Below are 22,217 nucleotides of genomic sequence, written 5' to 3'. Positions count from 1 at the left end.
TGGGGACACAGCCCTGCTCATGGAGCTCCCTTCCGGTTGTAGCCATCCCCCTGCCCCGTCTCGCTTTTGGGGCCTGTGGTGTGCAAGACAACAACACCCCTTCAGAGTGACAGTCCCATGCGCCCCTCTTGCAGTACACAGCAAGAAACTGCCAGACACCCTGGGCATGGACCACCAGGAGCCAGGGTGGGCCTACCTACGGGAGGAGATCCAGAGAGCTCGGGATCAGAGCGAGGAAAACCTAAAGTAGCAGAATGACTGTGTCTCCCATGAAAAAAGGAGCTTGTTACGGTGTAGGCCATAGTCTATACTACACACGGAAATACTGCTCCGGCCTATTTCTGGTGACAAGGAAGGTGGCTCCCCCGGCAGAGATCCCAGAGCAGAACAGGGCTGAGTGGCAGGTCCAGGCTACAGTGTAGGCACCTCCTGGCCTTGGGCCATCTGCCTCAGTAGACCCCATGGCAGTAGAGCTATCCATAATGGGGAAGGATGACACATGGAGTTCTTAGCAAGCCCCAGGAAGGGGATCCCAGCAGAGGCCCCTAACCCCAGAAGCAGGGCCACATCTCTGCAGCCGAGAACTCTAGGTCATTCCAGAACCAGCTCCTGCCAGGCAGGCAGCTGAGCAGTGACCCAGGCCTCCTCAGAGCTAATGTTGGGAGCCCGGGGGGCGGGTGGGCAGGTGCTCCAGAACAAGCTGTCCTAGCAAGGAGGTGGCACGCTTGGGAGCGAGCACAGAGGGAGCTGCCCAGGGGTCGTGGCACTGAAGGTCGGCCTTGGAGAGGCCCGCCAGGTGGGAACTCACCCACTGGTGTCCATGCTCTGCAGCCGCTGGAACAGTGTTTCCGAAAGGCTTGGCTTGCTGACCTCGGTGGCTCTCACATTCTCGCTGGAGAGAGGGATGTCTTTGGCCTCACATGGCCCAGCAAATAAAGGGATGTTCCTTGGTGGCAGCTCGGGTGGAGACAGGACACCTTCTACCCAAGGGAAAAGCAATGATGCCATTTGGTCCAAGCACTAGCTTCTCTCAGAATCCCCCACCTACCAAGGGTTCCCTGGTGGAGGGACCCCTCCCCGACCTGCGAGGTCCATCCAGGCCACTGTGCCCAGTCACAGACCCCATCTGTGCCTGCGCTGTCCCTCATGTCTGCTCTCCTTGACCAGATGGGAAGCCAGCTGATGGCAGGAACCTCGTCTTGGTGGTCTTTGGCCCTGGGGTTTTGTTTGTCCCATGGAAGTGCTCAGAAAACACGGGCCAGCTGGGCTGTTGGCCTTGGACAGGTGGAGCCAGTGGCTCCAGAAGGATGTCCAGCTTTCAGGCTGGCGCAGGGGCCCTGGAGGGGGCAGAGGCCCAGTTCCTGAGACGGGGGAGCAAGGGTGGGGAGCAGGCAGGCCGCAGGCACGCTGCTCCCCTCTCTCCCACCCTGGCCTCCCTTTCCTCTGCTTTCCCTCCAGCCTCTGCTGTTCCTTCTCTCCCTGCCAGACCCTAGGAGACAAATAAAGGAATGTGAGGGGCCCCCCTTCACGCAGAGAACTGAAATAGAAAACAAACAACTTGAATTCGGCCCTGGAGAAGGGACTCCTGCCCGCTTGCCTTCAGACTTCTGTCCTGCACACATGACCAGTGGCAAGGGTGCAGAACCTCTTGGGTCCACGACATCCTGCTCCAGCCTCTTGCCTCCCCAAATGGCCATGCCAGGGCCCCTACCACAGGGCCGCCTGGGGACGTCCTCTTTAGAGGACAAGCTCTTCACGTCCCCCCCTGGCCTGAGGTTCTTGCGATGGTGTGAGTATGTTTTGAGCCCTGTGGGGGCCGGCAGTGCCTTGAGAAGACATGAGCCAAATCAGACCCCTTGGACCAAGGGGCAGGGTGGGGGTGACAGTCATACTGGTCAAGTTAAAGCCGACAGCAGCACCTCCTTTGGGGAAGTGGAGCCAGTAGTCACAAGACTGGGCTTCTCTTCCCGGCCCTTAGGGAAAGTTTGGGGGCTTTCTCTAGATGCCTTCCAGAAAGGCAGCATAGCCAGGCCAGCAGAGGTGAGGGAGGGGAGGGCATCTCTACAGGATGGCTTCTCAGCACCAGGACCAAGGCTTGGGCACCTGGAGACAGCTGGGGGACAGGTGGCCATAGCACATATCCAGTGAGCGACCCAGGCCCCCACGGCTACATATCAGGTCTGGCTATTTCGGAGCAGGGATGAGAAGAGGCAGGGGCTGCTTGGGTCCCTCTCAGCCTCCATGGAGCTGTGGTCCTTTTGAAACTCTCTGCCTGGCCCTCATGTCCTCCACACAGAAGCCGGGCCCTCAGCATTCGCCCTCTGCCCAAGCAGCCGCTGGGCTTCGCATCCACTCAAAAGGGGTCTCTGGGAAGGCAGGAGGAAGGTACACTGGGCTGGAGCGGCCCACAAGGAAGGGAAGGGCAGGCACCAGCCCACGAGGACCTCGGCATGTCTGGGGGCAACCCTGGGGGTGGGGGACCTAACTGTTTCCAGGCTCTGGAATTTAGGAAGATCCCTGACCAGGTGAGGGGCTCAGTTACGTATCTCAGGGTTTCTGTTAGGAAGGGAAATTCTGAGGGGAGAAGGCTGCCATCCAGGGGGGTCCGGCTACCGTGCTCTCCTCTGTTGGCCTCTTGTTTAGTTGCTCTGTGGCCCCCACTGTTTTAAGGAGAGGCTTGACCCTCACATACTTTCTAAGGGCCTCTCTTCCCCTTCCAGTTAGGTACAAGCATTTCCTCCTTCATTCTCTTTACAGCGAAACGCAGCTGATGACTTTGGTGAGGACATAGCCGCATTTATTGAGTGCTTCTTGTGTGAGAGGCTCTGGGCTCTACATTCGGTGCCTCCCGGGACGAAACCTTGAGAGGTAGGTATTGTGTTTAGTGTCTCTTTAAGAGAAGTCTGTGATTCAGAGGGGTGAAGCAATTTACCTAAGGTCACACAGCTAAGAAGCTAGGGAACAGGAAGTCCGACCCAGGTCTGTCTGACCCCAGAGCCAGCTTTCTTGGTCACCATGTCACCCTCTCTCCCTCTGATAATCAGACCCACTTAATCTACAAGCACTTGTGCTGAAACACCGCAGGACTCCCCTCCCCAACCCCGTGCCCCCCTCCTGCCTTCCCTTCCATCTCTTCCTACCCGTCTCCTCCTCTGGCTCGTCACCGGCTTCCTCCTCCTCCAGGGGCACGGGGTACTGCAGGTGGGTCACCAGCCCCATGTTTTCTTTCTTGTAGAACTCGATGAGCTGGTCCAGCTTGGTGAAGAACCTCATGGGGACCCCTTCGGATGCCTGAGGACAGAACCCCAGACTGAAGTACATTTCAACTGGCTGGGACATCACCTAACCACAGAGGCCATCTGCAGCAGAGACCAACAAAGCTGAGGGAGTGACCTCGATCCAGAAAAAGCCCTGGGTTCCTACGCAGTGTCTGTCCACCACACCCACACCCTGCCGTCCTGTAGCCAGCAGCCCAAGGCCAGTCTGCAAAAGGCACAAACAGTTTTAAAGATTCTTTCCCTTTCTTTTTTTTTAAAAAAAAACTCTTATTTTATTTTTACTTATTTAAAGATTTTTATTTGTTTATTTGAGATAGAGCAAGAGAGTGCATGCAAGCACAGGCAGGGGGAGCAGTAGAGGGAGAGGGAAAAGCCAACTCCCTGCTGAGCAGAGTCTGATGTCGGGCTTGATGCCGGGACCCTGAGATCATTACCTGAGCAGAAGGCAGAGGCTTTAACCCACTGAGCCACCCAGGCACCCCCCCTCTTTTTTTTTTTTTTAAGATTTTATTTATTTACTTGAGAGAGAGAGAGCACGCACAAGCAGTGGGGAGGGGTGGCAGGAGAGCAAAAAGCAGATTCCCTGCTGATCAAGGAGCCCAACGTGATGTGGGACTCCAACCAGGGCCCTGAGCTGAGCTGAAGGCAGACGCCTAACTGACTAAGCCACCCAGGCTCCCCTCCAGCAAGAAATTCAAGGTGGGTCCTGGCAGCCAGCCCCACCTCACTGAGGCTCCACCCAGTGAGGCCCCGCCCAATGGAGGCCCCACCCACACCAAAGGGGTATCAAGCTGCAGGGCAGGATGGGACAACTGCAAGGACGAGACTCCCCTCACAGATGATGTACCCTCCAGCTCTTAACCCAACATGCCCCAGAGCCCTGTCCGTCCTCCCTGTCCAGTACCTCGCCTGCTTCTCCTTGTGTTCCCTGTCTCAAGGAATGATACCATCATCTCCCTACTGGCCTTCGCAGAAACCCAGGAGCATCTTGGATCCCCTTGGAGGGATCCCTCTGGCACAGAGGGCAAAATGGACAGTGTGGCAGGTGTTCAGCCTCACAGAAGAGGCTGAGTGGGGTGGCAGTCCTGGGTGGAGGAGGAAGTTGTAGCTGGGCTCCAGGGAGGAGCAGTGAGCCTGGGGCAGCTAGATAGGAGAAAAGGATCAGGCTGTTGGTGGGTACAGGGATGGGACAAAAGGACCCCCCCTCCTGGGTAGGGCTTCCCTGGCCTCCGAGGCCAGCGGTCCTGGTCCTCCCACTAAATGCCTGATTGACCTGCATTATTATCACAGCCATCTCATCAATGGCAGTTGTACAATTTTATTTTTTCTTGTTTTTTTTTTTTTTAAAGGGATATCTACACCCCACTTGGGGCTCGAACTCACAACACCAAGATCAAGAATCTCATGCTCTACTGACTAAGCCAGCTAGGCGCCCTGGCAGTCATGTAATTTTAAAATGAGTTGAGAAGGTGTCATCATTGGAGCTGGAAGCCAGAAGTCCAACTGCTCCCCTGGGGGCTGCCAGGTGCCTTCTCGCTGAAGGGGCTGGGACAATCATATGTGGGAAAGAAGGCCAACAGGCAAAGAGGATGGGGGTTGGACAGTCCACCAGGTTGGTGAACACACAGGGTCTGGGCTTAGTGTGGCTGTATCGTCCTGACTTGCCCACCTTCAAGTCAGATACCTGTTGCTCCAGTGTGGTTAGGACTGACGTGAGAGGCTGGGATAGTGCCTTGGTCTGGGGGTCTTCAGGGCTCCAGGTAAGTGGGACTGGGACAGCAAAAGAGGCAGGATGACCCAGGCTGGGACAGACCCAGACATGTGCGAAAGGACCAGGACTCAGACCTGTCCCTGAGACCCTGTTCCTGGTGGTTAACCTCAAGTTGTAGCGAGGATGCATTTGCCTTTGGAGAGTCCACCTGACTTTCACCTTGACACAGGGTTCTCCACTTGGCCTCTCTGTCTCTCCAAGTGTGTTTGTGTGTGCATACTCACAGCACACATGTAAATCTCTACATGAGGCTACATATGTGTGTTTGACTCTGTGGTTTAAGCTATTAGGTAAATGTATAGAGTTTAACAACTTTTAAAAAAAATTCTTTCCAATAAATTCCCTGTTGTCACAAAGCCCCATGTTAAGCAATCTCTTTCAAGTATTATTGAACCAGAAATATTTGAGCAGCAGCAGCCAGGCCTTTTAAAAAGTAACCAGAATAGGTTCAAACCCAAAAGTGAGGAGAATAACAAAAATAATTTGACATGACCCAAGATCGATGAATTCGATTGCATTAAAGCAGCTGTGATAAGTATCATCTTTGTCAATGAATTTATAGCTCATGGATGACAAGCCATTAGGCATATGGGAAAAGGATATGAAACCACCGAAGAAAGTCAAAGTGAAACAGCTCATGTGTGGGTCTGAAAGAGGGTTCCCAGCCGGGAATGTGTGTTTGAGGCAGCCCATCGGATGTGGGAATTTAAGATACACAGAAACTAAGACCGACGTTATTACATGTGACCTGAAAAGCTAAAACAGAACTAGGACATGCCATTCGGTGTGGACACCTTTTATTTTGGAGATGTTGAGTGTGAAAAAAGCAGCATCTTGGACTTGATGAAATATGCGGTGTCTTAAGCTTGCAGAAGAACAGGACCCTTGACCATGAATCTAATCCTTACAGATCCAGCAAGCTAGGAGGTGGGTCGGGGGGACCCGGGAGCCAGCAGCAGGTGCTGGGCACTGTTGGTGAGACAAAGATGCTGGACCCTATTTGTGCTTGGACTGTTCACAGAGGCCAGGGAATCAGGGCCTGGACAACCAAGGTTGCTTCTAGGGTCCCCAGGTCCCAGGAAGGTAGATGGTGAGGGTTGAGTCCAAACCTCAAGAACGGTGGGGCAGCTTGTCTTGGGGGAACAGGCGGGCAAGCCAGTGCCATGGCCAGCTACTGAAAGGCACTGCCTGGGGAGGAGTGCCTTCCTGCACCTCCCCACCGCTCACGAGAGGGATGCACCCAGGAAATGGGCCACTCTCCAGAAGGCAGGGTCTACGTGTGTAGGTCCCACCTGGAGTGAAGATTCACTGTACACACGGGGCTCAACAGGCAGCATGAACAGAAGCAAAGGAAATGGGGAAGGCAGGGTACCAATTAGACAAACTTAGGGTCTCTTTGACCCTAACTTTGAGGAGCTCTTCTCATCAGTATTTGCTGTTGGAACTAAGATTTGAAGGGGTTTGCAGAGATGCCTTTAAGAGCTTATGTTCAAAGCACATTCTAGAATAGAAACAGGAAGAGAAAAAGGTCAGGGTGCCCAGGGTTATATAAGTTCTTGAGGTGGCCTAGGCTTGGGGTAGAGTGAGGGGGTGAGGGGGTAAAGGAGTGAGAGGGTGATGGGGTAAGCAGTGTTTGGACAGGCAGGGAGAGGTCCCACCCAGCCAGGAGAGAAAGGAGAAGCCAGCGGTGTGTTCTCATTCCTAAGCTAGACCAAGAAAGACTCTCTGTTAAGGTGGGGTGGCCAAAGGGGCAGGGTGGGGGGCCAGCAAGGGTGCAGGGCTGCTCAAAGGGCAGCCACACTTGGGGGAGACCTCACAAACCCAGCCAAGTCAATGCCAGGAGTAGGGTTTGGGTGTTGGGGCTTCCAAGGAAATGGGACCTTGACCATGGCCAGCAGGAACCCTGAGGGCCTTTGGGGTAGGTGTCTGGTCAAGCCCACGTCCACATTACTATGTACCCTGTGGTCAGGGGCCAGGTCTGCTTAGTGCTTTACCCTCGAACGGGGCTGTAGGGTATGACAATTGGAGGGTCTCAGCAAGAGTGACTGGATGGACTCGTGGGGAGTCAGTTTGGGAGTCGGGGGAGATGGTCAGAGAGGACCCTATGTAGGTCTGGGACAGGTGATGCAAAGAAACGGTGTGGATGGGTGCTGGCAGCCGGGGACCACTCTTCCCATGACCCTGGACCCCAGCCCTCATGGTGCCTTTTGAACAACTTCCAAATGCAAAATGTTGACAAGAAGATTGTTGTATGTATCAGTCAGGTCCTGGCAGGAGCCAGATGTCATGTTACACCAGGGGATCTGGGGATCACGTCATGGACAGGGTGTAGGGATACCAGTAAGAGGGGAGCAGCGTTCCAGAGCCAGCAGCAGCAGAGTTACCAGCCTGGGAGCAGCACAGCAGAAGGGCAGACCCTGGAACCCCAGGAGGGCTGTATGGCAGGAGCTGGGGCCTTCTGTGGCTGCTGGGAGGGGGAACTGGCCACGCTTCCGGGGAAGGGGGGCTGCCCTTTATCCTTAACTGTTGGGGCCTCCAGACTTTGTTCCTCATTCCGTGGCCACTGCCTTCCTGAAGAGATTTATCAAGTCATTTTGAAACAGAAAAACCCTGCAGCCCTACGTTACACTTGTACCGTGAACGTGAGCCCCATGCACTTAAAGACCCTCCCCATGGTAGGGCCTGTGGACAGCTGGATTTCTGCTCTGCGGCTACTCTCCGACCATCAGGAATGAGCTCCTCTCTTTAGCGGATATCTAAAGCACATCACAGACAGCTCGATTTTAAAAAAGCAAGGAGCAGCATTTCCTCTGTTAAGTCTGCCTATCAACTTACGATACGTGGGCCCAGAACAATTGGCCTTTTGGGATTTGTGGAATCGACATGAAATTAGGTTCATCACCAAAAGTCACACAGAAAAAACATGGTAGGGCTTAGTTCAGATTGTGAAACAAGAGACCTTTCTCTTCTCCTGTCTCCATCAAGATCTCCAGGTGTATGGAAAGGTTAAGGCGCTTTCCAGCACTAGCATTTCCACAAAGCCTTTCCCCACCACTCCCAGGGGTGCTTGCCTTCCCACAAGTTTCCAAGTCCCAGAAGGAAAGGGATCCTGCTTGGCTTTGCCTCATGCAGTCCTTGAAGCCCCTTCAAGGGCAGTGACTTGCCCCACCACCGCTCTCAGAGACGTGGACAGTACATACAACAGGCCTCACATCAGAAGAATTGAAGGAAGGGCCCTTTCTCTCTATCATGTGGCACCTGCGTTCACCCAGGTCCAGAACTCCTGGGGAAGGTCAGAGTGAGGGAAGACGGCTGGCCCCAGTCCCAGCCCCAGGGCTCCGGAAGATACTACCACCAAGGTCTTCACGACAAAGGGCAGCTGAGCATCTGGTCTGTTAGAGGCTCAGGGCTGTGTGCTCCGAGAAATGGGGTGTTTCCAGAAATAGCTGTGACTTTCAGACACCCTGCAGAGGAAGGGCAAACAGGGCAAGGAGGCCAGAGCACTGGACAGACTCAACTTTCCCAGGGGGCTGCTCTAACTTCAGCACTGTCTGGGATCTAAATGGGGAACTGAAAGAAGTCTAGGCACAGGAGGTCAGCGGGGGTGGGGAGGGTGGCGAGGGAGAGCTGAGCGGGAGCTGAGGGGGTTAGGCAGGAAGCTGCTGCTGTAAGGCACCCTGTCCTCAAGCTTCCGCCAGCCTGTGTTTGAAATGAACAAGTATATCCAATCATGGTGGACATTTTACAAATGATGAAAAAGTATTAAGCAGTGGAAATCAAAAACAAAAACTAAACCATGCTCATTATTCCACTGTGGCAAAGCATTTCAAGTAAGTTCGATGAGGAAGTCACTAGAAGGTCTGAAGCAGGGTGAACACGGCATTTGGGGGCCATGAAGAAATAGCCAGGAGGGCCTTAAGGTGGCTGGTGTCACTGTTTCCATCTTCCTGGAGAGGGTGGAGGGGTATCTGAGAGCTTAGAAGTGGGTGTGGGGGCAGAAAGAGATTCAGCCCAGGCCTCTGAGCACCCCCAGACCCGGGACTCCCATATAACCACCGAGGCACGGTGTTGATGGAACAGGGTCAGGGGTGATGTCCAGGCCCAGGCTCTGTGTTCTAGAACCTCACCTCCCAGCCCCAGAGGACTAATGCCCCCTGTCCTGTCCTCTGCACACTGCCGCAGGGACCCACCTCCTTCTGGCCCTGCCTTGGCCCTCCCCTCTCCCTGCCAGCCCCTGAAATGCTTTCCTCGGCTCCCCTTCTGCCCTTGGGTGGTTCTCAATCCTTTCCACCTTCTCCCTCCAAAACCTCTTTCTAAGAATTGCAGACTTCAACTTTGACGAAGAAGGGAGAAAGGGAGAGGCCAGCTCATGGGTCTCTTGGGCCTCTGGGGACTTGCAGAGTTGGGATTTTGCTCTAAAGGTGACTTGGAGCCATTGAAGGCATTTCAAAGTGCGTATGCGCGTGCAGCGTGTGTGTGTGTGTGTGTGTGTGTGTGTGTGTGTGACTTAATCAGACATGTATTTTTGGAAATATCACTTTGGCTGTGTGCAGGTCAGGACAGAAGTGGGAGTTGCTGGCAACCCGACTCTGCACTAGGGAGGTGCAGTGGAAGGAGAGGGGCCAGAGTTGGACTGAACAGTCAGGGAGGGGCCGAGGGAGGACACCCCAGACCTTTGTTTTAGCAACGTGGTTAATGAGAGAAACAGTAGGGACAGGCAGGTTTGGAAAGTGCTTTGGAGGCCAGCTTGAGATACAGAAATCCTTCTTCAACTATATGGCCTAGGAGAGACCCCAGGATGTGTCTGCATAAAAGCCCATCAGTCTGTCCCTCTTCTTCCCTCCCCTTCTCCTCTTCTCTTCAAAACCTGTTTATTGGGGGTGCCTGGGTGGCTCAGTGGGTTAAACCTCTGCCTTCAGCTCAGGTGATGATCTCGGGATCCAGGGATCGAGCCCCACATTGGGCTCTCTGTTCAGCGGGGAGCCTGCTTCTCCCTCTCTCTCTGCCTACTTGTGATCTGTCATATAAATAAATAAAATCTTAAAAAAAAAACCAAACCTGTTTATTGGTTCGCTTCCTTTCCCTGCTCATCCTCTGAAGGTCATGGGGCTCTGGGGGCAGGGGCCAAGGAGGTGATCAGCAGGCAGAAGATGCAGGAGGGAACTTAGAAGGAGGCCTAACCTAGAGGCCCAGGGGCAGCAGAGCGGGAGACTGGCTAGATCCAGGAAAACGTGCAAATGCAGAGAAATAAGGAGAAACCGGAGCCAGGCTTCATCCTGGGAATGCAATCAGGCTAGAATGAACTGTCCGTAGTGTCCTATTGGTTGGGGACAGATCAGAGGGCACTCGAGGTACATTCACCTGTACCCAGGTAAATATGGATGCATGTGTGAGCATGCATGTCTGTTCCCCACACGTGTCCTTGCTCTATCCACTGACAGGAGCCTGGGAGCCAAAACAGATGCCCAGGTTGCCACAAGCACACTCAGAGCTCAGGTCTCGGTTGCTAAAAGACACTTAGCTAAAAAGACCCAGTTTCCTGGGAGAGAAGGCTGATTCCGAGACCTGGCAGGAAAGGGATCTGGTCGGCCTAGAGCATCCATTGGCCGGGGAAGAAAGGAAATGCTCAGAAAGTGATGACGATTATGTGAGCACCATTTGAGCACCAAGATGAATAATAACAATAATTATAATTCACAGAGTAAACAAGCAGCTGATGAGTCCATCCTGATGTGAACACATGAGAAGGGAACACTCTCCCTCACAGGAGAATGCCGACTGACAACCGTCAAAGGGATGATGGACGTCGTCGCCGGCCGCCCAGAGTCACGGCAACGAGGGACTCAGGCGAGTGTGGACAGACGCTAAAGACGCAGACACCAGTGGGAGCAATGCGGAGAAGTGGGGTGTCTGCGCATCTCAAAATGTCCCCCCACAAAACAGTCATTTTAAAGGCAAAGATAGGAACTATGCAACCTCATATTAACTTACCCTTATCTACATGGTGGCTACACAGAAACACTTTTTTGAGCTATCCCCAATAATTAAAAAGTTTCAAAAATTAGTTTATGCAACCTAGCCCATTTAATTAAAACACACACAGACACAAGCATACACACTCCAAGGAGAGAGGCTTCCAAGGCATCTTGCCTAAGAGTGTCAGGTTTTTTAAAAAGTGGTATAGAAACGTTCCTGCTCTAGAGACGCCTGGGTGGCTCAGTCAGTTAAGCGACTGCCTTCAGCTCGGGTCATGATCCCAGGGTCCTGTGATCAAGTTCTGTATCAAGCTCCTTGCTCAGTGGGGAGCTGGCTTCTCCCTCTGCCTGCTGTTTCCTCTGCTTGTGCTCTCTTGCTCTCTCTGACAAATAAATAAATAAACTTAAAAAAAAAGTTACTGGTCTCTATGCTTCTGTTGGTTTCTGTACAAAGACTACATCTTGGAAACATCTTTGATGCTCAGATAACGGACCAAGAATAGAAAGACAACCACAGAGGGTCACGCGGCACAAGTGGATGGAGGAGGCAGGGGCGGGGAAGATTGGCTCGAAGTGGTGAGGACACAGCTCCCCATGGTGCGCCCTGTGTCAGGGGCAGGCAAGGTGTCCCTCTGAGGAGGAGGCTTCTGGAACCTCTCTGGCTCTTCCTAGGTGATGCCCCACTCCTCCCCCAATGGAAGACACTGAACTGGGCCAGGTACGTTGTGTCTGCTGTCCCATGTACAGCAGATCGAGCATCACAGGTGGGTGCTACTGCTTCATTTTACAGCTGAGAAAACAGAGTCTCAGGTGGTGAGCGACAAGGTCTGAAGAGCAGCACCCACGGGAAAGCTTGAGGATGGGAGGTGGTGGGTGGGGACCCAAGGACTTTCTGGCTAGAAAGGAGGGAGGACACCAGACACGGGGAGCTGCCAGCTCAGGGTGGAACCAGGTGGTTAGCAATTCTCCGATTCTTGGGCAGGCTTTAGCCTCCAGCGGCTTGGTGGGTGGGATGGATGGTGTGAAACCCGGCGCTCGCGGGAGGAGCTCGAATCTCAAATCCCGAATCCCGGTGGCAGCAGGCCTGCCCTCCGAGCTGCAGTGGGCGGGGATGGGGGTGGGGAGGCTGGCATCTCTTATCCGTGACCACAGTCCTGTCTCCACTGGCCTGCCCCCCCGCAGGGTCCCCAAATCACATGTTTGAGGGTGCAGGAAGCATGAAAGCCAACACTAGGCTCGTTCAGGGTCTCACATGCGCAGAAGGCAATAATGTGGCAGCTACGAGAGAAGGCATGAAGCTCCAAGGAAGAAAAGTGGGGATTGCCAAGCCTGCCCCAGCCCCACACCCGCCAGCTGTAGCCTGCGGGACGTCAGTGCTCCCAGCTCACGTGCTTGTGCCATGCCTCACCCCCAGCTCCCCGGCAAGCACCAGGCTGCCCACTGGGCCAGGTCGGCCTGGAACACATTGTAGGGTGGGGGGGCAGTGCTCTGTCTTACTCCCAGCCAACAGGCTGGGATCTCCCATCTACCTTGTTCTAACCAGTCCCCGCTTCTTGAAGCTGGGTTCTTTGGCTTTTCTCTTGCCTTGTTTTGGGCAGACTTCCCAGAACGACTTGGCGTGGATTCTGCTCACCGCCAGTCTGCACTTACTTCTAAATCCTTGATGCTCAGAGCCAACATCTCCGTTTCTCAACCCATGCCCCTTCCCTGGGCTTGTACCCCTCCACCCGTTCAGTTCCCCCGGTCCTGCCCCTTTGGCTCCTCCTGCCTCCTGCTCTCTCCTGCCGGGGAAAACTCAGATGCCAGATCAACATCCCACCCCCCTACACCCTCACCCCCACGCTTTATCACTTGTGAGCTGGGATCCCCACTGGGATCTGAGATCGTGAGGTCGCAAATCTCTGCCTTTCACTCTCAGCTATCTGTGCAGTGGGAGCGCACCCCGAGCCCTCCTCACAGACTTGAATGGCTTAGAGAGTGCTTTGAACCTCTCACATCAAAGCAGCTGCAAGCTAGAGGGCAGAGAAACTGACACCTCGAGCTGGTACTGAAATGACAGCTCTAGATGCGCCCTCTGAGGTCTCTCCTGGTGCCACCACTGCAGGAGCCACGGCGCGGGCAGTGAGAGTGCTCCATCCGCCAGCCAGCTCGTGGTCTGGGTGTTCGGATAGTGGCAACCCCATCTGGGGACCACAAGCCTGCAGTGAAGGCCCTGGGACAGGATGGGTCCCTTGTCAGCAGTCACAGCTGACACCTATACACACGGCACCACACCCGGCATCTCAGTGAGGTTGTCAGGGAAAGCTTTCCCGCTTTCTCTGAGAGCTCACATAAATAGAAGCCTGGGCTTCAGACTTGGCGGGGAAGGAGGACTGTTCCCAGCTCTCGGGTTCATAGCCACACCCTCATCACGGTGCCTCACGACATCTTGCACTAGCATGTGAAGAATTTACTTCTTTGCCCACTGACATTGGGTTTGGCAACACAACTTGCTTTGGCCAATGTAATGTGGGCAAAAGTGCCAGTTCTAAGCTCAGGGCTTAATGGACAATGTGGGGTTCTGCTCACCCCTCCTGGGTCCTGCAATCTGCCATGAGCTTTGCTGCTGAAGACTTGACCCTGCAACCTCACCTAATTCTCCTCGAGCCCTGGAGTTGCCTCCCTCTACAGAGATTCAGGAGAGACGGGGGAGAGCTCTACATTCCCGTGCCCACCAGAGGTGCCAACGTGTGCCTGGAGTGCGTGTGCAAAAGCCCAACTCTTCACCTCCATGCGGGACAAACCGTGAGGTCTAACTCATGCTCCAGAGCTCCTCGGAGGATCAGGCTAGGTCTGAGACTTCGCCTGGCCCGCACCTCTGCTTGGCTGGCCCATATCTGGCCTGCATCTCCCAGCCCCGTACAGGTTTCTCCTGAGAGCTTTTCTTGAGTGAGTTGCTGGTACTCAAGGTCAAGGTCTGCTTCTGGAAGATCTTGATCTGTGATGCTCAACTGCCCTAAACCGGTCCTCGTTCATCTTGAGCCTTCCCTCAACAGCTGATCCAAGAATTCTCCCTCAAGCCCTCTACCCAAGTCCCTTACCAATAGCAAAGAATTTGGATCTCTCCCCCCCCCATCCCCCACTTAATGGAGGAGCTGATCAGACTGGAAGCCCTTCGCTTCCTCTTCCTCCCACAAACACGGCCACCCATGAGGACCACCACACCTGTCTCTGTTTCCTCCCTCCTCTCTTCCCTCGGGCTCAGCACACTCTCGGTGCATAAGCTGCTCCACTTTCTGCACAGACAAGTCCAAAACCCACTCAGGCAATTGGGCCTCTGGTCCTGTGTGTCCCTGAGCCAGCTAGACAAAATGCCCTAACGGGCATACTCAGAAACTCAGCATTCTGGCGACAAAATGCATCGCATATTATCTGAGTGCTGAGAATGAAGGCAGGAAGGGACAATAAGTTTCGAGCACCCAAACAACTTTCCTTGAGCTTCTGTTGGTCTTCCCATTTTATAGAGGAAGAAACTGAGGCTCAAAAGGGCCAAATGCCTTGCCCTGTAAGTGGCACCACAAGATCTGAGCCATGTCTCGGGTTCCTTACGTGAGGTTCTAGGCTCTTGGACTCCGAAAGGGGACTGTCCTCTGATTTTTCTGCCTGTGTGTTCTGGGACCTTTGGTAGGAGGCAAGTCTGTTTTGAACTCCATCCAAAAGACCTTATTTACTAGTGGATATTATATATCTATAAGCCATCTCTCCCTCCACTCCTCCTTCAACATCTGTGTTATATAAAGAATCAAGGAGACCATGTTGCCATTCTGGAGAACATCAGACACAATTCAGGCAAAGTGTATGTGTGCTGTCTATGAGCTAGCATTTTCACACCCGCACATATGCCCTCAGATTCACACGGGGCCACCTATTCACATGACCATCACAGCTTTGAGGTGGCGGAGATCTGGGTGTGCCCATCACTGGGAGAGTGGAGAGGCAAAGTGCAATCAAGGTACACATAGGGTGTCACACAGCAACCAGAAACAAAGACTTCATGTGTAAGATGCAATACGGAAGGATCTTATAAAGATCCTTTGGTGAAGAAAGTAGAAAGTACACAGAGAGCTGTGATATCATTTCGGTGAATTAAAATTGCACAAGAACGGGACGCCTGGGTGGCTCAGTTGGTTGGACGACTGCCTTCGGCTCAGGTCATGATCCCGGAGTGCCGGGATCGAGTCCCGCATCGGGCTCCCAGCTCCATGGGGAGTCTGCTTCTCCCTCTGACCGTCTCCTCGCTCATGCTCTCTCTCACTATCTCTCTCTCAAATAAATAAATAAAAATCAAAAAAAAAAAATTGCACAAGAACAACAATGTACATTTGGTAAGAACACACTCAAATAAAAAGACACCCACCCAGGGGTTGTCCTATTCAAGGAAGGGTATACAAGTGCATAAAGGGCAAGAAGGGACCAAAGCAGTGGGTAAGACAATACTGTATAGTGAGAATGCACTGCGGTTTTGATTACGGAGCCTGATAGCAAAAGATGGGTTCTTCCCTGTGTTATGGCCTTTCTGATTTGACCTGAATTAATTACCCAAATCTCCTATGTCGCAGGTCAAGTGGAGAGGAAGAAGTGGCAAGGGGAAGTAACTGTTAGTTAGAAAGCAAAGGGGCCTGTAAGTAAAAAGCACAAAATCTGGAGCCTGATGCAAGTGAAGCAGACATGATGGGAGGCACTAGGGAGAGGTGGGGACTGTGGCACATTGGAAAAATGTCCTTTTGATGGGATCCGCTTCACTTATATCCAATTCTATCCCCATGGGGTAACACAGGCTTAAAGTTGCCCGAACTTCAGAATATTCAAGGGAAGGTAAAAATCCAGACTCTTGAATGAAATCTCAGATTTTTTAGTGCTTGCAACTCATTTTTAGAAACACCCTGCATCAGCTACAAATTCAAATCTTAGCTCCACCACCAAATAGTTGTACGGCCTAGGATACGGCATTTAACTTTCCAATCTAAGCCAATTTCCTTGGCCATACGTGAAGATTCTAAGATCTCCTTGGCCAGGCATTGAAATGAGCCAAGCCCAGGGCATGGCTCTGTCAGCAAGAGCCCTTATCATCACGGAAATCTGCTGTGTTGAATATGCTAATATATTATCAGCTCCTATTTTCCAGGTGGGTAAACTGAAGTTCAGAGGAGTAGAAAATTAAGTAGAACAGTCAGGTAGGGAAAAAAAAAATCTTCCCCAAATGTGATTTGAAAAAAAGGAATGGGTAAAACTGATAAATAAGGTTTTGGGGATTAAAAGGGCTCTATGTAAAGCAGAAGTGCTTAGTAATCTGGCTGACCTCTTTCAAGCCATATGAGTCTCTAATAAGGACGTCCACTGGCACAGAGGTGCTCAGACTTCATGGGGCAGTAACAGGTGCATATTTGTAATACACAGGCCAGGGGCGTGCTGCTGCTGCTGGTTCATGACATCTGTGCTAACTCATCCTGGCTCAAAACCCAGTTCTTCTGGAACCCCAGGAGCTGGTTATTCAATGTGGCCACTGTGGTGGGAGTCCTGGTGAGAGGTATTTACACCACAGGAATTGGCAAACACTGCAAACCAGGGTGTTGCTTTCTCCCCTGGAGAACTCGGCATCAAATGTTTGCCACTGCATGGGGTGCAGCAACACTTAGAATTTTGGCAAAATCCTCCCTTTCATTCTGAGAGGCCTCATGTACACGCTTGCCTTTCCCACCTACGGCGAGATGCAGCGAAGAATGAGCCCTCTGGTGCCCCCTTTCTGGGGGTGAGAGGCTTAGTGCAGTAGACAGTAGGGGATGGGCGGTTCGGGGTAAACACCCTGCTCTGTAGAGGAACTGAAAGTCACCGTTTGCAGGCTCCTGCTGCTCTATGACGGAAGCACCCTTACACCATGGCCCAAAGCCCCAGACAAAAAAGGGGAATGCAGCCGTACTTGTTTCAACAGAATCCGAGCCTTCCCCAGGGGAGGAAGCACACTCTGTGTGGGGACTTGACCATGGGAGGGCAGAGTAGAGGGGACAGCCAGATGCCTGCGGGAAGGCCAGGCGGGCTGTGATTTTCACAGTGGGTCAGGTGGCTTCTTCTGTCATTGACATTTTAGTGAGCTTTGTGTCCATTCCAGGCAAGCTTCTAGATCAGATGACTAACAGCATGGTTTGTAAGAGGTACCAAAGCAAGTGGCGATCCTGGGAACTAGCAGGAGTTCATCGGGAAAAGACCAAGTCAGGTGAACTTGGTTTTCTTATTTTATGTACACAGAAGGCCTATATATAGTTGCTAGCTTATGAATTAGATCACTTGCATCTGATAGCGATCACAGCTCTGCCACCTGCAGAGGCCAGCCAGGTGGTGTAAGCAAGTGGAACGGGCTGGGACTGAGGCAGGAGGAAGAGATGGGGACTTCGACCCATCAAAGGGAAATACCACACCTTCCAAAAGGGGGATGCTTACCCTGGGGTGATGTAGGTCTAAGCTGATTAGGTCTTTAAATTTTTCAAGGGACACTAAGAAATTCAGAACACTTTATAAAGTCTAGGAATTTCTAAAAATGCTCTTAGCTGGTTCGTAATTTTTAAAAACATATGTCAGCCAAAAAGAACACAAAATCCAACACGGGGTGGGGTTGTGTACCAGTTTGTGATTTTTGCTATAAATATATATAGTTTCAATAAAGAATTTTTTCATATTCATCCATGATTTTTTTTGGTTGAGATCTGCATGGAGGAATATGGGTGAGGAGGGGAGTAGGCCACCGATGGTCAACCTGGATGTGGCCTCTGGTGCTGCTGGGTTCTCCCTCTCATTTATACCAGTGATTCAAATTAGGACCCAGGAGGTGATCTCACCCATGTGTGGCTACCTCTAAGCTAGCAGGAGTCTGGCTCAATTATGCTGGGTGCTGGACGCAAGTGGGTGGAAGCAGAGGTCTGTGAGGTGGGGCAGTGGGTGAGTCAGGGGGAGGGCCCATTGGGCACTGGCCACCTGGTTTTACCCAACTGCCTGTCTACTCTGCCACTCCAGTTTCAGCCTTGTTTGGTGGATACCCTTCTCCCAGCATTCCCACTGTATTCCTTGTCTTTGATTTGCATGCTCAGAAATCAGAAGCAAGACAACAGCAACCACCATGGCCCCGCCATGGACATCCCTGTGGGTCCCTGGCAGCAGGGGACACCTGAAATGGCTCCCATCCCCTGCAATCGGTCCTCTCCAAAAGAAGAGATGCGTCTACATTACTTGCAGACAAGACAGTGTACTCCAATCATGTGGACTCTCTAAAGGCCAAAGAATACATTAAAGAAACAGTGAAAACTCATGAGATAATTCAGAAACAGAGATGAGAACAGTCCCCAAGCACCACGACTTCCCCAGACATCAAAAGAGCCCAATCAGAAAATGCCCTGGAAAAGACAGATTCTTCCTGCCAAGGTAACTAACTTCCATCACATGTAAGAATGTAAGATATAAGAACCATACTGAGAAAATATAAAAGACAGCATAAAACAGACATCAAAGGAAATCTAAGAGATGCCTGGGTGGCTCAGTCAGTTAAGCATCTGTCTTCAGCTCAGGTCATGATCTTGTGGTCTTGGGATCAAGTCCCACTTCTGGCTCCCTGCTCAGCCTTGCCTGCCACTCCCCCTGCTTGTGCATATGCTCTCTCTAACAAATATATAAATAAAATCTTTATATATATATATTATATATATATTATATATATATAATATATGATATATATATATATGGAAATCTGAACAAACAAAAGGGATGCTATGCTCCCAAATGGAAGGACCTGATAGGGCAAGGTTATAACTTCTTTTCTAATGAATCCATATATTCAATGTAATTACATACAAGCTCCAACAGATTTTTTTTTAAGATTTTATTTATTTATTTGACAGACAGAGCTCACAGGTAGGCAGAGAGGCAGGCAGAGAGAGAGAGAGAAAGGGAAGGAGGCTCCCTGCTAAGCAGAGAGCCTGATGTGGGGCTCAATCCCAAGACCCTGGGATTATGACCTGAGCGGAAGGCAGAGGCTTTAACCCACTGAGCCACCCAGGTGCCCTTCCAACAGATTTTTTAAAAGAACTTTGCAAGCTGATTACAAAATGGGCCTAGGAAAGAAAATGCATGAAAACCCCCAAGGAATGAAGAGACGAGTGAGCAATGGAACTTAGTCCATCAGATGGGAACACACATGACAAAGCCAGGTAGTAAGGATTTAGTGTGTGATAAGGTGGTCGTCGTGAAGGATGTTTTAACATATGGTGTGGCTTTCCATTGGGAGGACGGGCGTATAGTTCCTATTTTATAACAAATGTAAAACATAAAGAGATAAAAGCTTATCATTAAAGTGTTAGGAAAAAAATAACATCTTTCCTGGATAAATAATATTGAGAATAATTCATAAAACCTAGAATCCATAAATGAAAATATTTGACTACATAAACACTGTTAAAATTCCACATGACAAACGAACCATAAACAAAGCTTTAAAATATGACAGGTCAGGAGAAAATATTTACATCATAACTAACTAATTCCCCAAATGCAAAACACATAAAGAGCTTTTTTTTTTTTTAACCAGAAAGATTCTTTTTAAAGGGAAAAAACTAGCAAAGACTCTAAATAGGCAAGTCACAGGAAAAGAAATACAAAAGACCAGTGAACATAGGAAAAAATGTTTATCATGAAGGCAATGTAAAATAAAATACTGAGATTGCATGTTTTGCCCACTGCGTGGTGAAAATTCGAGACCCTGACGATGTCTAGTATTGAGAGGATGTGGGGACATGGTTGGTGGGCCCCAAGTGACATCGGGTGGGAGGGCCACTTGGAAGGGGTTTTTGGATGAAGAGGCTGTATGTAGGCTGAGAACATGTGTTCCTTCACCCTACTAATATCGTCTTGAATAGAACTTGCAGCATGTGTCACAGAGGACTTGCACAAGCCCGCTGATTGCGGTGTTGGTTTTTTGTGCTAAGGCAGACACCTTAGGCTCAGGTCATGATCCCCGGGTCCTGCTGCATGGGGAGCCTGCTTTTCCCTTTCCTCCCTTCTGGTGTTCTCTGTTTCTTTCTTTTTCTCTCTCAAATGAAGATATAAAATCTTAAAGAAAAAAAAAAAAGAAGAAGAAGAAGAACAGGAAAGAAACAGACAGGAAAATAAGAAAGAAAGGGAACGGGGGGAGAGAACAGGAACAACTTTCTACATGGGTCTTGACGCCCAGGGAAAGGGGCATAAGGAACGAAAGGTAATTAAAAAAAAAAAAAAACAATCAACAACTAACTTCAAAATTATTATTCTATGTGTCTGGGGTTTTATATTGGGATGATCACAATGTCTGGAAACTCCACAGAGATAGTGGTCACACAATACTGTGAACCTAAGAGATGTCCCAGAATTGCTCATTTGCAAACGGTTCATTTTGTTACACACAACCCGCCATGGCTCCCCACTGCCCGCAGAACAGTCTCCAAATCCCCCAGCCCAGCGTCTAGCCTTTCCTCAGTCAGGTCTCAGACTTCCTTTCCCCAGTCTCTGCGGGGACTCCTGTGAGGCACCCGCAGCTACCGCATTTCTGAGCCCCAGATTTTCTGAGATGATCCCATTTCCCATCACAATAATTTTAAAATAAAGGCAAGAAGTGAAATATTTAAGAGGAAAATAATTATTACAGAAGTGACACCTTGGTTAAAACAATTAAAAACACTCAGACTAGCTTCAACCCAAGTACTTATCCACATGTGGCCAGTGGCCACCTCATCCCCAGAGCTGGAGAATCTCTTGGGCTCTATCAGCGAGGGCACCAGCACACCACCTGTTTCTAGAGCCCAGGGAGCAGCACAGGGCCAACGGGGTAGAGGCAGAAGAAACACCTGTGAGACCATTCTTTGGCCAAAGGGGGTGTGCGGTCCAAAGCCTTTTCAGGACAGGTAGCAGTAGGGAGATCCAGATGATGGCGTGAGGACTCTTAGCCACAATGTTATTAACATTATCATTCCTCTCTGTTCCCAGGCAACATTTCCAATAAAATTCATTTTTCACATGAAAAAAATTGAGCTATAACTGACATAAGATCATATTAGCTTCCTGGGTACAACGTAATGACTCAAGTTAGACAGGTATATATTGCAAAACAATCACCACGACGTGTCTAGTTAACTTCATCAACATGCAGTTACAAAGTATTTTTTCTTGCAATCAGAGCTTTTTGCCATCTACCCACTCTTTGAGCAACTTTCAAATATATAACGCCCAATCATTAATTACAGCTAGCATGTTGTACATTACACACCCAGGACTTACTGATTTTCTAAGTGGATGTCTGTACCTTCCGACCACTTTCACTTTTAAAGGGAACCACAGTGCGCTGAAAATCGTGCCGTTTGTCCTAAGTTGAGTGGACTTGATGCCGCCCGTTGTCAAATTTTTGCAAACCTCTCCCCCGGATATCAGAGTCGACTTTCAAAAGAATGCTTTCGTGAGTGCTCCAAGGACTTCCCACAAAGTCTCTAAGACTATTTTTGAACTGGCAAGTACGGTACGGGTTCTAAAGTTAAATTTTAGAGAAACCTATTTACATGGACAGTTTCCCCAGAAGCAAGTCTGTGTTCGGTGGCTGGGGATTTTATCTGTGCTGAGTATTTTTGGTTTGAACTTCCTCACCCCCACTTACTATTTTGCTAAGAGAAAAAGCAGAGATAATAAATACTGACCTGCAAGAAACCCTCTTAAGGCAAAAAAAAAAAAAAAAAAAAAAGAGAGAGAGAGAGAGAGAGGAAAAGAAAAGAAAGAAAAGAAGAGTTAGCCAGATGAGTGAGGGAGGGAGTGGGCATGGCCGGGCTGTGTGAGCTGTGGGGCCTCACTCTCGCTGCTCTCAGATGGAGAGGCCGCTTATTTTCTCATCTCTCTCAGGCCCTGTGATTTATCTTTCTCCTTCCTTCGTGACCATTTGCACCATTGGGGTGGAAGTGTGTTCACGCCTCCCAGCAGGAATACATCCTTTAGGTAAGAAGCGTGGGATTGGACTGAGGGATGCAGAGGGCTGGAGTGGGCGTGGGGACCCAGGGGGAGGGTGGTGAGCCGGGCATGAGCTCTGTATCCTGGCTCCTTCTGGCTCAAGACAGAAGGGAGGGGAGATGGGGGGGCAGGGGGTTGCTCCTGGGAGCC

General features: G+C 50.9%; 1 protein-coding gene across 2 annotated transcripts in view; it reads right to left on the bottom strand.

Moving 5' to 3' along the window:
- INPP5D (inositol polyphosphate-5-phosphatase D) overlaps positions 1 to 22,217 on the bottom strand; it is a 110,737-nt gene that overhangs the window by 61,118 nt on the left and 27,402 nt on the right. For both annotated transcript variants that reach the window (XM_032857516.1, XM_032857515.1), the window contains exons 3-4: positions 3,141 to 3,291; positions 809 to 980 (exon numbers count right to left, since the gene is read on the bottom strand). In XM_032857516.1, coding sequence (XP_032713407.1) covers positions 809 to 980; positions 3,141 to 3,291 — 323 coding nt within the window. The remainder of the gene's footprint in view (positions 1 to 808; positions 981 to 3,140; positions 3,292 to 22,217) is intronic.

This window comes from Lontra canadensis, unplaced genomic scaffold (genome assembly GCF_010015895.1).
Source record: "Lontra canadensis isolate GAN:19392208 unplaced genomic scaffold, GSC_riverotter_1.0 scaffold13, whole genome shotgun sequence".
In the NCBI taxonomy this organism is placed as follows: Eukaryota; Metazoa; Chordata; class Mammalia; order Carnivora; family Mustelidae; genus Lontra; species Lontra canadensis.
Note: the sequence above shows the minus strand (reverse complement) of the source record. Positions and strands in the feature narration are given on the sequence as shown.